This window comes from Mercenaria mercenaria, chromosome 10 (genome assembly GCF_021730395.1).
Source record: "Mercenaria mercenaria strain notata chromosome 10, MADL_Memer_1, whole genome shotgun sequence".
Taxonomy (NCBI): domain Eukaryota; kingdom Metazoa; phylum Mollusca; class Bivalvia; order Venerida; family Veneridae; genus Mercenaria; species Mercenaria mercenaria.
Window position 1 is genome coordinate 66,604,788 of NC_069370.1, and position 12,550 is coordinate 66,617,337.

At 35.2% G+C, this 12,550-nt stretch overlaps 1 protein-coding gene across 8 annotated transcripts in view; it reads left to right on the top strand.

Annotated features, from left to right (window-relative positions):
* The window catches only part of LOC123561373 (uncharacterized), a 115,940-nt gene that overhangs the window by 85,229 nt on the left and 18,161 nt on the right, over window positions 1-12,550 (top strand). For all 8 annotated transcript variants that reach the window (XM_053553253.1, XM_053553257.1, XM_053553256.1 and 5 more), the window contains 10 exons: window positions 374-478; window positions 866-1,040; window positions 1,355-1,589; window positions 1,790-2,030; window positions 3,178-3,397; window positions 4,035-4,153; window positions 4,462-4,603; window positions 4,822-4,934; window positions 5,205-5,307; window positions 6,638-6,797. In XM_053553253.1, coding sequence (XP_053409228.1) covers window positions 374-478; window positions 866-1,040; window positions 1,355-1,589; window positions 1,790-2,030; window positions 3,178-3,397; window positions 4,035-4,153; window positions 4,462-4,603; window positions 4,822-4,934; window positions 5,205-5,307; window positions 6,638-6,797 — 1,613 coding nt within the window. The remainder of the gene's footprint in view (window positions 1-373; window positions 479-865; window positions 1,041-1,354; window positions 1,590-1,789; window positions 2,031-3,177; window positions 3,398-4,034; window positions 4,154-4,461; window positions 4,604-4,821; window positions 4,935-5,204; window positions 5,308-6,637; window positions 6,798-12,550) is intronic.

Genomic DNA, 12,550 nt, shown 5'->3' on the forward strand with positions numbered 1-12,550 from the left:
GTGTTCATGCTGCTACAATTTGTCAAAATGTGTAACTGCTATGAACAGTATTTATTTTCTCTGTTTGCATGATCATATAATGGATACAAATGTACTTTGAAAAGCTGTAAGTTTGCTTTTAGAATTTCAGTTTGTATTTCCATGAGGACCATCTACCAAAATTGGGTTCATGGTGTTGATTTCTCAAACAACATGCTGCCAAGAACTTTGCTCATTTTCTTTAAGAGCTTTAAATTTTTTCTCTGGGACAGCTGGCCTGATTTCATAATAATTTAACAATATTGTTTTTTTAGTGAATCTTTACTAAAATTGTTTGTTGAACCTATAGTTTGTTCTTTTCAGTAAATATTTGATGGGCATGTTTGTTTTACAGGGTACAATAAAGATACTGTCTCAGATAGGTCAGGACACAGCTATCACAGAACAGCAGATTAAAGTGGTCAAGGCACAGCTTGACAAAATCTCCAAACTAAAAAAGGTGAGAATATACTCTATTTGGGCTGAAATAGACTGCATGTACTCCAAACAAGGAATGTTCTGATGAGTCAATGTTAAACAGAAACTTTCCTCAAAATTGACATCATCTTACAGTATTATTTATAGGGGAAAAAGTAAATAAATGTGATTGTTTTATAAAGTGAGAATATAGGAATAGTTATCATTATTCTACTGCATGTAGCCATCATTTTTGTAAACAGCCTAATGGATGATCATTACTTCTTTCAGGTAAATTCACATACATAAATGTATATTATATGTTTATTCCAGATTGTTGCCAATACTAAAAAGGTAAAACAGAACATCCACATGTACAAGTTACATGAAATTAACTTTAACTAAATATAATATGATATGTCTATTGTAGTCCCTGCCTGAGTACCAGGTGGCCCATGAGAGAGCTGTATACAAGGCAATAGCTATTGTTGCTGATACAAAGAAGGTGGTACAGAACATCAACATTGATAAACTACATGAACTAAGGGCCATGCAGAAACCTATCATTGATATAGAGGACCTGATGGCAGCCATCATAATGATATGTAAGTTATGTCAAATTTTAGTTATATCAAATTTTATTATTTAGTCTTAGAATATTAGATGCAGTATAGAGCAACAGCTCTGCCAGTATATTCAAACTGTAGTTAATGCTTAGACATACAGACATGGGTTAATACATTAAACCATGAATAAATTACTAGACCTAATATATGAAATCACTATTAAAGGCCTGATATAGATTTTTGACAAAACTATCAAATTTTTGGAAGGATTATAGACTATTTGTTGACTTACCGGGATATCATACCCCAACTTGCTTTATACACAGCTTAATACATTGTTTTCTTTCCTTCAGTGAAATCCCCCTCAGCAGATCTTACATGGCAGAAAGGTGCCAAGAGGCAGATGGCAAATATTGAAAGGTTTATTGAGGAGTTGATGTCCTTTGATGATCAACAGTTGCCAGAATCCACACTTGCTCTTGTAGAACCATATCTGAAGAAACCAACATTTGAGCCTGATACTCTGGAACGCAAGACCAGTAACTCCGCTTGTGGCTCACTCTGTAAATGGGTGAGAGGGGTAGTCAGGTATGTGGACTTTGTGTAATATTTGGGGAAATTTTTGTGCTTCATATTCAGCGCTGATGAGCTATGGACTCCCCTGTTACTGAAATTATATGGCAATAATTTTTTACCTTCCATAATTTGTGTTTAATATGTTTAACAACATTTAACAGAGAGACTATTTTGAGAGACTTTTTCTAAAAAGAATATTCTGTTTTCACCAGGTATCACCGGATGATGATCTCTAAGGTTAAACCACTCCATCAGAAGGTTGATGAAACAACAGCAGCTGTTGATGATGCTGAACACAAGATGTCTACACTGGAGAACAAACGTAAGGCCCTGGAGGTGCGACTGTCTGGACTGGCTAAAGGGTTTGAAGAAGCTACTATTGATAAGAATGAACAGGAGGAGAAGACTGTGAAAATGAAGAAGATGCTTGAGACTGCTGCACAGCTGAGAAAGGTAAGGCTTATTTAAATTTTGATTTGAGTATAAAACAGCTTTTTTGTCAAATAACATACCCAGTGTTGTTTGGTTCCATATTAGAACCTATTTTTTTTGCAAATAACTTACAACTTGCTTCTTCACAAATCACTAACTACTACTTTTCCACTTATGTTAGAGAAGACAAATGACTAGACAAACATAGGGAAATAACAGCTCCTCTAATGATCAAACCATTGCATGTTTTAGTTATAATTTGGATTGTAGATTTTTTATCTATTTACGTAGCTAATCGTCATTATTTGTAATTACTCTGAATTATAATGTTGCATGTGAAATATCAAGGATATAGCACTATGTTTTAGATGATAAAGTTGACAGCAAAGGTCTAGTTATTCATATTTTCTATTTAGACTTCCATTTTTAGCTCGACTATTCGAAGAATAGGGGAGCTATCCTACTCGCCCCGGCGTCTGCGTGAGCGTGAGCGTTAGTGTGAGCGTCACACAAATGTTAAAGTTTGCGTACCACCCCAAATGTTTTCAAAGTCCATTGAGATATTGCTTTCATATTTTGCATACTTGTTTACCATCATGACCCCAGTCTGTAAAAAGGAGGAGGCAACTCTATCAAGCATTTTGACTGAATTATGGCCCCTTTTCAACTTAGAATAAATGTTAAAGTTTGCGTACCACCCCAAATATTTTCACAGTCCATTGAGATATTGCTTTCATATTTTGCATTCTTGTTTACCACCATGACCTCAGTCTGTAAAAAGGAGGAGGCAACTCTGTCAAGCATTTTGACTGAATTATGGCCCCTTTTCGACTTAGAATATGCTTATTGTAATGTTAAAGTTTTACTCATTGCTTATATTATACTATAAAGCACTGAGAATAGTTGAGCGCGCTGTCCATTGACAGCTCTTGTATATCTTTTGAACCGCTTACCCCTCACCACTGTGAGGTATAGAATTCATTTATTTGAGAAAGCCATCTAGCTGGTGTAAGGAAGGTCAGTGGTTCTACCAGGTGCTCCACTGTGATGAGGTTATGGAGATTTCTTCCACCATAAAAAGCTGGAAAAGTTGCTGTAATTGTAATTGTGTTGATGTGACATTAAACCCAGTGGGAAAAAAATATAGTAAACTGGTAATAAATTTCAGATCCTTAAAGGAGAAAGACAGCGCTGTCAGCAGATCTATGATTCTCATGAACGACGCCAAGTATCCATATCTGGAGGTTGTGCAATGGCAGCAGGATTTGCCACCTACCTAGGACCATATCATCATAATTTCCGCCGTATTATGTTGACCGTACACTGGCCTAACTGTCTTAGAGAGAGAGGAATACCTCTTGTGATAGATTCCATCGATGGACTTAAAGGTACTAAAGAAAGAAATTCTTTTAACTTACATCTCTTTTAAACAGTTTAATTTTCTTTGAAGTTCTGCACTGTGTCCTCCATTTTTGTAGGTCATGTGAGGAAGTCATCTATCTGCTTGGCTGATGGTTCTACTTTGTGTTTATTAATGACTGACGTATTTCTAATAGCTGGAAAGTCTAATAAGACTTGAATTTTTGTCAGTTTAACTTAAAATTCATCATAACAAAACATTGTTCTTCACTTTAGGGATTTTTTTTTTAATTGAACTGTTTCTATTTATAAATGCATTGGCTGATCTTTCTCTTTATCATTTTCAGCTGAAATCATATCTTAAGAACCTAAGATCATCATTCTGCAGTTTCCTAAATTTATGTTTTGATCACTGCGAAATCATTAAATTTCTCTGGCATGAAATTTCTTGGTTTTGACCAATGCAATTATTTTGTGGGAGTATGAGTTTTTGGATTTCAAGTTTCAAAGATAAAATGAATGGAAATTTATATATTAATTGGGATTAAGTTTGTGAATTGATGCAATCGAGAAATCCACAAAAAATTAGTTCCTCATGAAAATTAATGAATTCACATATAGTATATTTGAATGAATGGATTAGATCATACAACATGTATTATACAGGTCGTGTAATAGACTGGTCTATAGACTTCCTGAAGACAGCATCTGGTGCCAGTCAGGTGTATGACGTCGATTACACGTCAGCCTTACTTGCTGAAGACCACAATACAAAAATGAAAAAGGTAATTTCATAAATTTTAAAGTGTTTGAGTGAAGTTAGAATCAGTTTAGGTTCAGGATTTCTAGTCTTTGACACACATGAAGAAATAAAGAGTTCTTGCTGAGGATTTACACTAATCCACCATCTAAATTTTTGCTAACAAGGACAGAATCTCAGGTACTGGTATTTTGAGACTGGTCTCCAAATTTAGGTTTGTAACGTGAAACTTAGGTTTAGATTTAATTGAGTTAAAAGAAATAGACTTACTTCTTAGTGATCAAATGATGGCTTTAAAGAAATGATTGAACAATTTAATTATTGTCCTGGCAGGAACTTCAGGAGATTGCAGAAGAGGATGAAAATGCTGTAGAAAAGGAGGGTACAGGAGAGGAGAAAAAAGATGGACAAGAAAAGGAAGAAGGGAGAGATACTACTGAGAAGGAAAATGACAGATCTAAGGAAGATGAAAAAGGTATGAACTTTTAAATTTGCATGATTTGAAGAACTGACACATAGCTCACTTTAGCCATTTTCCTTTAAATTACTTGCAACCCTAGATAATTCAACCATTATACTCATCCCCTTGCAGCATTAAGCTATTGGTGTTTTAATGTACATTGCATTAGTATATACTACATCAAAGATGATTGAAAACTGGTATTAGATATATTTAATTTAATACTGTTTCAGACCGTGAGTCACCAGTCCTTGAAGAGAAATTTGAATCCCAGGAAGGTTTGGAGCCAGAGATGAGAGAGGATGCCAGTGCTGTAGATGAGGACAGCCAGAGTCAGTACACAACGGTAAGATTTTTTTATATTTAGCTGTATTACTTGTAGTACTCTCCAACCTGTATGCCACAGGTTTGATTCCCGTATGTCCACTCATCGCCATAGGTAGATCTCAAGAAGTTCTGTTCTTGTTTATCAAGAATAAAACAAACAAGATATTTCATGTTAGTATACATGTTTTAAAGATAACTTGCTTTATTTATACAGATAGTTTTTAAGCATTGTTATATACAGTAATCAATTAACAGATGTGTTTAATGGATGTATAACTCTTTTTTTCAGAGTACAACACCTATGTTGTCTTCAACACAGTATAACAGATACATGAAATCTCTCATAAAACTACTTGTTGGTGAAATCACTCTCAACAACTGGCTTAAACAAGGTAGGCACAATCTCAATTTTTTCAATACAGACAGCTTAAATTTTTTGTCTGTACAACCAGCTTAATATTTAGAGTATGAGGCTCATGCTAAAGAGGGGTTTGTTCCTTTTGATGATTAACTAATTTCTTCTTCATGCAATGGGGGATTTTGATGTTACATGGCACAAATGTTCACCATCATGAGGCGGAGTGTCATGCACAAGAACCAAGTCCCTAGGTCTAAGGTCAAGGTCACACTTAAGGTCAAAGTCTGACACAAAAATGTTAACTTTGTCTGGAGCATTTCTTCTTCATGCATGGAGGGATTTTAATGTAACTTGACAGATATGTTCGCCACCAATAGACAGATTGTCCTGTGCAAGAACCAGGTCCCTAGGTCTAAGGTCAAGGTCATACTTAGAGGTCAAATGTCAGATACAAAAATGGTAACTTTGTCCTGAGCATTTCCTCTTCGTGCATGGAGGGATTTTGATGTTGCTTTGCAAAAATGTTCACCACTATGAGACAGAGTGTCATGCACAAGAACCAGATCCCTAGGTCTAAGGTCAAGGTCACATTTAGAGGTCAAAGGTCAGATACAAAAATGATAACTTTGTCCGGAGCATTTCTTCTTCATGCATGGAGGGATTTTGATGTAACTTGGCAAAAATGTTCACCACCATGATATGGAGTGTCCTGTGCAAAAACTAGGTCCCTAGGTCTAAGGTCAAGGTCACACTTAGGGGTCAAAGGTCAGATACAAAAATGACAACTTTGTCCGCAGCATTTCCTCTTCATGCATAGAGGGATTTGGATGTAACTGGGCACAAATGTTCACCACCATGAGATGGAGTATCATGTGCAACATATTACTAAAAATAGATTTTTCAACTTCAGCTGAAAACTCACGTACTTTAGCAATTCCTTGAACTAAAAAGATGTGTAAGTTTCAAAGAACCTCTTATAACAAGGAAATAAAAAACACAAACTTTCTTAAAAAACAACAACAGTAACAAATGATTTTGGAATAGTTTTATATACTTGAGCTGACCTGGTTGGCTCAGTAGGAGGAACACATGACTGCTAGTCTAGAGGTCACATGTTTGGTCATTCGGGTGGACTGAATGAAATACATCAAGTATCCAAAGTATTTTGTCCTACAGCTCTGCTCTGTGTGTGTGGGTGGGGGGGGGGGGGGGGGGGGGGGGTTGAAGAATGTTGTCCTTTTAATTGTTGAATACTGATATAAAATCTAGAAACATAGATTAACTGCTTGTCATAATTTAACATAAAACTAAAGAAATGAGTTTATTTCATCAACAAATAACATGTTCAAATTTCATGTTGACAGATTTTGGTCCACGTCAGATAGAGAATGCTGCTATTCTATGTTCATCCTGGCAGAGACCCCCGATGTTGATAGACCCTAACAATGATGGTGCAGTGTGGCTGGGTAGATTAAATGCTCTCATGAACAACAGGAAACTTGTCTCTCTTGACATGGAAACTAGGTATATCATACAGTGCTGTATCTGTACTTTGAAATACATAGTATTTAAATGATAATATAGTGTATACACAAACTAAATGTTTTCTAAAATTTGTTTGCTTTCCCTTCAAAGCTTTATATTATGTGTGGTGTCTTCCCATGTATACATCCTGTTTTGTTAAATTTGAAGTGATTTTGATTAAGTCTCATTGTAGATAGTTATGATTTTACATGCATGAAGGCATACAAAAAAGATGATGTGTTTGTTTTTGGAAAAATAATCAGTTTATTCAGGGGAGGCAGTGAACAAAAAGAACAATTGATCTGTATTTATTTCATTTTCCACTCAATCCAAACTGAACTTTATATATCCAAAATATATATTTTTTTCAAATCCACAATCTTAATTGCCAATCCATCAAGTGTTGAATGTCCAAACTGGTAATATTTTGTTCTTAAGAAATACAGGAAAGTTTTTCAATAAGAGCTTACTTTAGGTTCTGCCCTGTCCCCAGAAAGCTTTTTATTTAAATGATTGTGGAAGGTTTCAGCACTTTCATGTATAATATGCAATGAAAAAGAAGATTCTGGAAAACACCTGTTTATCAGTGTTTGTGATAGACCCTCCTGGAAAACCATAGAATATAAATAACTTATTGACATACATGATGTCTCAAAACTAGGACAGGCTTTACAGTAAACAATGAGTAATCAGTATAAAAAAGATAAAATGAAGCATAATGTGGAATGACATATACATAACAATAGTCAGGCCTTCTGTATTAGACTTAGTACATAAATGTCAACTTAGCCTGGATTTGCCCTTGCAGTATTTGTTCTTGTACATTAATGTCAACTTAGCCTGGATTTGCCCTTGCAGTATTTGTTCTTGTACATTAATGTCAACTTAGCCTGGATTTGCCCTTGCAGTATTTGTTCTTGTACATTAATGTCAACTTAGCCTGGATTTGCCCTTGCAGTATTTGTTCTTGTACATTAATGTCAACTTAGCCTGGATTTGCCCTTGCAGTATTTGTTCTTGTACATAAATGTCAACTTAGCCTGGATTTGCCTTTGCAGTATTTGTTCTTGTACATAAATGTCAACTTAGCCTGGATTTGCCCTTGCAGTATTTGTTCTTGTACATTAATGTCAACTTAGCCTGGATTTGCCCTTGCAGTATTTGTTCTTGTACATTAATGTCAACTTAGCCTGGATTTGCCCTTGCAGTATTTGTTCTTGTACATTAATGTCAACTTAGCCTGGATTTGCTCCTTTTGTATTTGACTAAGTATGTTAATCTCAACTTTTACCTGGATTTCCCCCTTCTGTATTTGACTTTGTGCATTAATGTCATGACTGTGTTTTCCCATATGACGCCAGTACAAGTTTTTTAAGGAAGCAGACTGGAGAGTGGGTCATATAAGCTTGAAGCTTTCATCACAATAGAGCTAAAATAAATTAGTAGAAACTAATTCCAACATTCCCAGGTTTATGCAAATGTTTATCTCTAGTTCATCTTTATTTCATTTTTATGCCCCCGAAGGGAGGCATATAGTTTTTGAACCGTCTGTCAGTCTGTCGGTCTGTCGGTCTGTCGGTCTGTCAGTCTGTCGGTCTGTCGGTCTGTCAGTCTGTCAGTCTGTCCGCAATTTTCGTGTCCGGTCCATATCTTTGTCATCGATGGATGGATTTTCAAATAACTTGGCATGAATGTGTACCACAGTAAGACGATGTGTCGCGCGCAAGACCCAGGTCCGTAGCTCAAAGGTCAAGGTCACACTTAGACATTAAAGGATAGTGCATTGATGGGCGTGTCCGGTCCATATCTTTGTCATCGATGGATGGATTTTCAAATAACTTGGCATGAATGTGTACCACAGTAAGACGATGTGTCGCGTGCAAGACCCAGGTCCGTAGCTCAAAGGTCAAGGTCACACTTAGACATTAAAGGATAGTGCATTGATGGGCGTGTCCGGTCCATATCTTTGTCATCGATGGATGGATTTTCAAATAACTTGGCATGAATGTGTACCACAGTAAGACGACGTGTCGCGCGCAAGACCCAGGTCCGTAGCTCAAAGGTCAAGGTCACACTTAGACATTAAAGGATAGTGCATTGATGGGCCTGTCCGGTCCATATCTTTGTCAACCATGGATGGACTTGGCATGAATGTGTACCACAGTAAGACGACGTGTCGCGCGCAAGACCCAGGTCTGTAGCTCAAAGGTCAAGGTCACACTTAGACGTTAAAGGTCATTTTTCATGATAGTGCATTGATGGGCGTGTCCGGTCCATATCTTTGTCATTCATGCATGGATTTTAAAATAACTACGCATGGATGTGTGGCACAGTAAGACGACGTGTCGCGCGCAAGACCCAGCTCCGTAGGTCAAAGGTCCTAAACTCTAACATCGGCCATAACTACTCATTCAAAGTGCCATCGGGGGCATATGTCATCCTATGGAGACAGCTCTTGTTGTCTTTGTTATAGTTTTAATCTTGAAATAATATAGTGCCCTAATAAATAGCTTTTAAATCAAAATTTAGTAATTCTAACAATAGAGGCTTTATTTGTTATAATGTTGGAAACTTGTCTTAATATATGAAACCTCTGTTACATGATATTTGAGAAATAATGCCTGTTTTTTCATATTACAATATCTGCAGTATCTCAAGGGATTGGTTGCAGCCCTATTAGGGTGAGAGCACCAAAGTATCCTGAGGGATTCTTCAAATGCTATAATAGAAAAAAACAGATGCTTTAATGTTTGCATAAAACATGTTAAATGGTGAAAGATGATTATTATATAGTTCAGTATCATTTAATGTTAATAAAATAAGCAGAAATGCCAGCCTAGTCTTATGACATTAATGCCATTGCCTTTTGAACTTTATTGTGTACTAGGGCCATAATACTTTTAACCTTTTTCCATGTAACATTCATTGTAAAAACATGTTAACAGCTTGTAAATATCTACTCTAATAATACATGTTTACTGTCCTGTTTTTTGCCCTGGAAATGACAAAACAGCAGTTTTATGAAAGAATATCGATTAGCTTAAAAGGGAAAGATCTTATGCTTGAAAATAAATGTTCATGCACCTGTTTGAAATATAAATATTATCAATTTAAAAACAAATACATTTGGAACATGGTATCTCAAATTCCAGATCTGATCACAAATTTTCATTTGAGATTTGTACTGAAGTATGACAAAATTATACTTGGTGCAGATGTTTTTTGCTAAAAGTTTATTTTATGTATAGATTAACATGGCATATACATCTTTGTAGTCATTTTGAAAGTGCTCAGCAGTCCTAAACCCATTTCGTTCATAGTTTTTTGTTTGTTTTATTTTTTAAACACAGGGTCAAAACTTTATTTAGGGTAAACCTTTTTTAACTTGTACGATTTTTGAAAAAAATCTACGAGGTATTATCGTCACTTGACCGTCGGCGTTGGTTAAAATCTTTGTTTAGGTCTACCGTATATCTTGCAAAAATTTTATGTCAATAAGTTTGTACCACTAGCCACTTTCAGACTACTCACTTTTTATGTATTTTTGAGAGAAATTATTTTTTCGCCTAAAATGTGCAGGTCCCTTTAATTAAGAAGGAATCTTGACTGTGCTTGACAATTCCTTAATGATAGCTGGGATTTCAAGATAAGCAAATTTGAGATACTGAGTTTCAACTGTATGAAGACAAGAAGGAAATAAAAATTAGAAAACGATGTTTCAGTTTCTTAGCTTGACTATTCAAAGAAACTTAATTCAGCTAATAGGACTATTGCGCTCACCCATTCATCTGTGTTTCTGTCTGCATCCATATTTGGTTTAGTTTTTGCTTGTAAGTTGGTATGTCAGTAATCACTAATGGCATGCATTGAAGATTCAAAACACTTGTTCTACTTGATCTTCTGATATTTACTGCACAGGTTCCATAACTCTGTTTTACTTTTTTACAATGATTTATTTCAATTTATCAATTTTTTATTTTAAACTGTGTTAGAGTATACAGTTCTATGACTCAGAATTGTTGCCCCTTTTGTACTTGTCCTTATCATGTCTACATTTTGAATATTTCAACTTTTTTGATGACAAGCCTTTGAATAGTTGAGCATAATATTATTCTATCCTTCAACAGCTCTTGTTACGAATTTCAGTTTATAATACTACCTTTTCCATTAAATTTTGGTGGAATTATGTTATTTCTCCAACTTCCAGAAAGACTTACTCAAAAATTCTTTGCATTTAGAGGTATGCATGTGTTGTAATGTGTGGGAGTTTCCCCACCTAGGCAAGTTTTTATGGCATTTCAAAACAATGCCTCCCATAATATAACAATGTTGGATAACGAACATCATTCCACCTACCCGATATGTAACCTGCATCATGACAAAAAGGAACATGGAATAAAAAGTTACCTTTTTTGTAACTTTAGACATGTTTGATCTGAGTTACAATGTAACAACATATGTTTGTTGGATTTTTTATCAGTGTTTTTCTTTGATATTTGTGTATATTGCATATTTTTCACAAATAAAAGTAAATTGCAATCTAAAAAATTCAAGAAGATTACTTTGTGTCATGATGCTGCTCGTATTTATTGTTAGATCAGGAAAACCTGAAATAAAATACAGTAACTGTTGCTAAGGTTTTCTATCATAACTTAGACATAATTATATGCTAATATATTAATAATAACACTAATGCTTTTTTGTGTTGTTTTGCTTCATTTCGGCTGCTGTGCTGTGGCTGTGTGTTATATGGAACAACAGATGGTAGGTATTATATATTGTGGTTATAATAAATATGTGGCTAAACCCTCTTTAAATAAGTGTTTATTACTGTTGTCACTACTGTTATTATCAAGCCTTCCTTCTTAAACTCAATAGGTAGAGCTCAGATCTATGGATTGCGGGGTTTAGTTTTATTCAGAGACGAGGCATATATTCTTTGTGACAATTTGATGAAAGACATTGGGTCTGAAACCATTCATCCTCCACCTCTGATTCATGTGGGGAAGTTGGTAGTTTCTTGTCAAGAACTACTTTGAGAAAATTGGTAAGGTTGATTGTCTGCCATTACATAACTGAAATGCTGAAAATTGAAATATGCCATTAAGCCCAAAACCAACAAACAAAAACTGTTACTGGTATTATCTTTATAGTTATGATTATACATGATATGATTCATGTGGAGAAGTTGTAAGTTACTTGTGGAGAACTGGTTAGTACTGGTGGAGAGTCCAGGAACACTAGTAGGGTAACTACCCACTGTTGCATGAACAAAAATGCTATTGAAAAATGGTGTTAAACTTAATAAAACAAAGAACATGTCATGACATATGTGTGAATGCCAGCAAGGAATGATTGAGCAGATTTATAATAAGGGCTGTATTGCTACAAAATATTTAATTCAAGAAAATAACAGACATTTTGCAGGAAGAAGACATAGTTTTATTGAATTTATCAATTTATTTTCATAAACTCATAATGTACCTTTAATTTTAATATATGTAATCATGTAGTTTGTACTAAGACCACATATGTAACTAAGTTACATTTACACCATGTAAATCATATTCATGAAGAATTGAGATGTAATCTAGTAGGAGTTGATTGAAATCAAAGTGCAGAATTTGCCTAGGTGTCAGCTGTCACTTAGAAATCAAGAAAGCAGTCAAAACGTAAAGTTAACGTAAGTTTGCATTGCAGTTGATTGAAAACATGTATATTTAAAGTAACTTGTGGGTTAGAAGGGAATGATG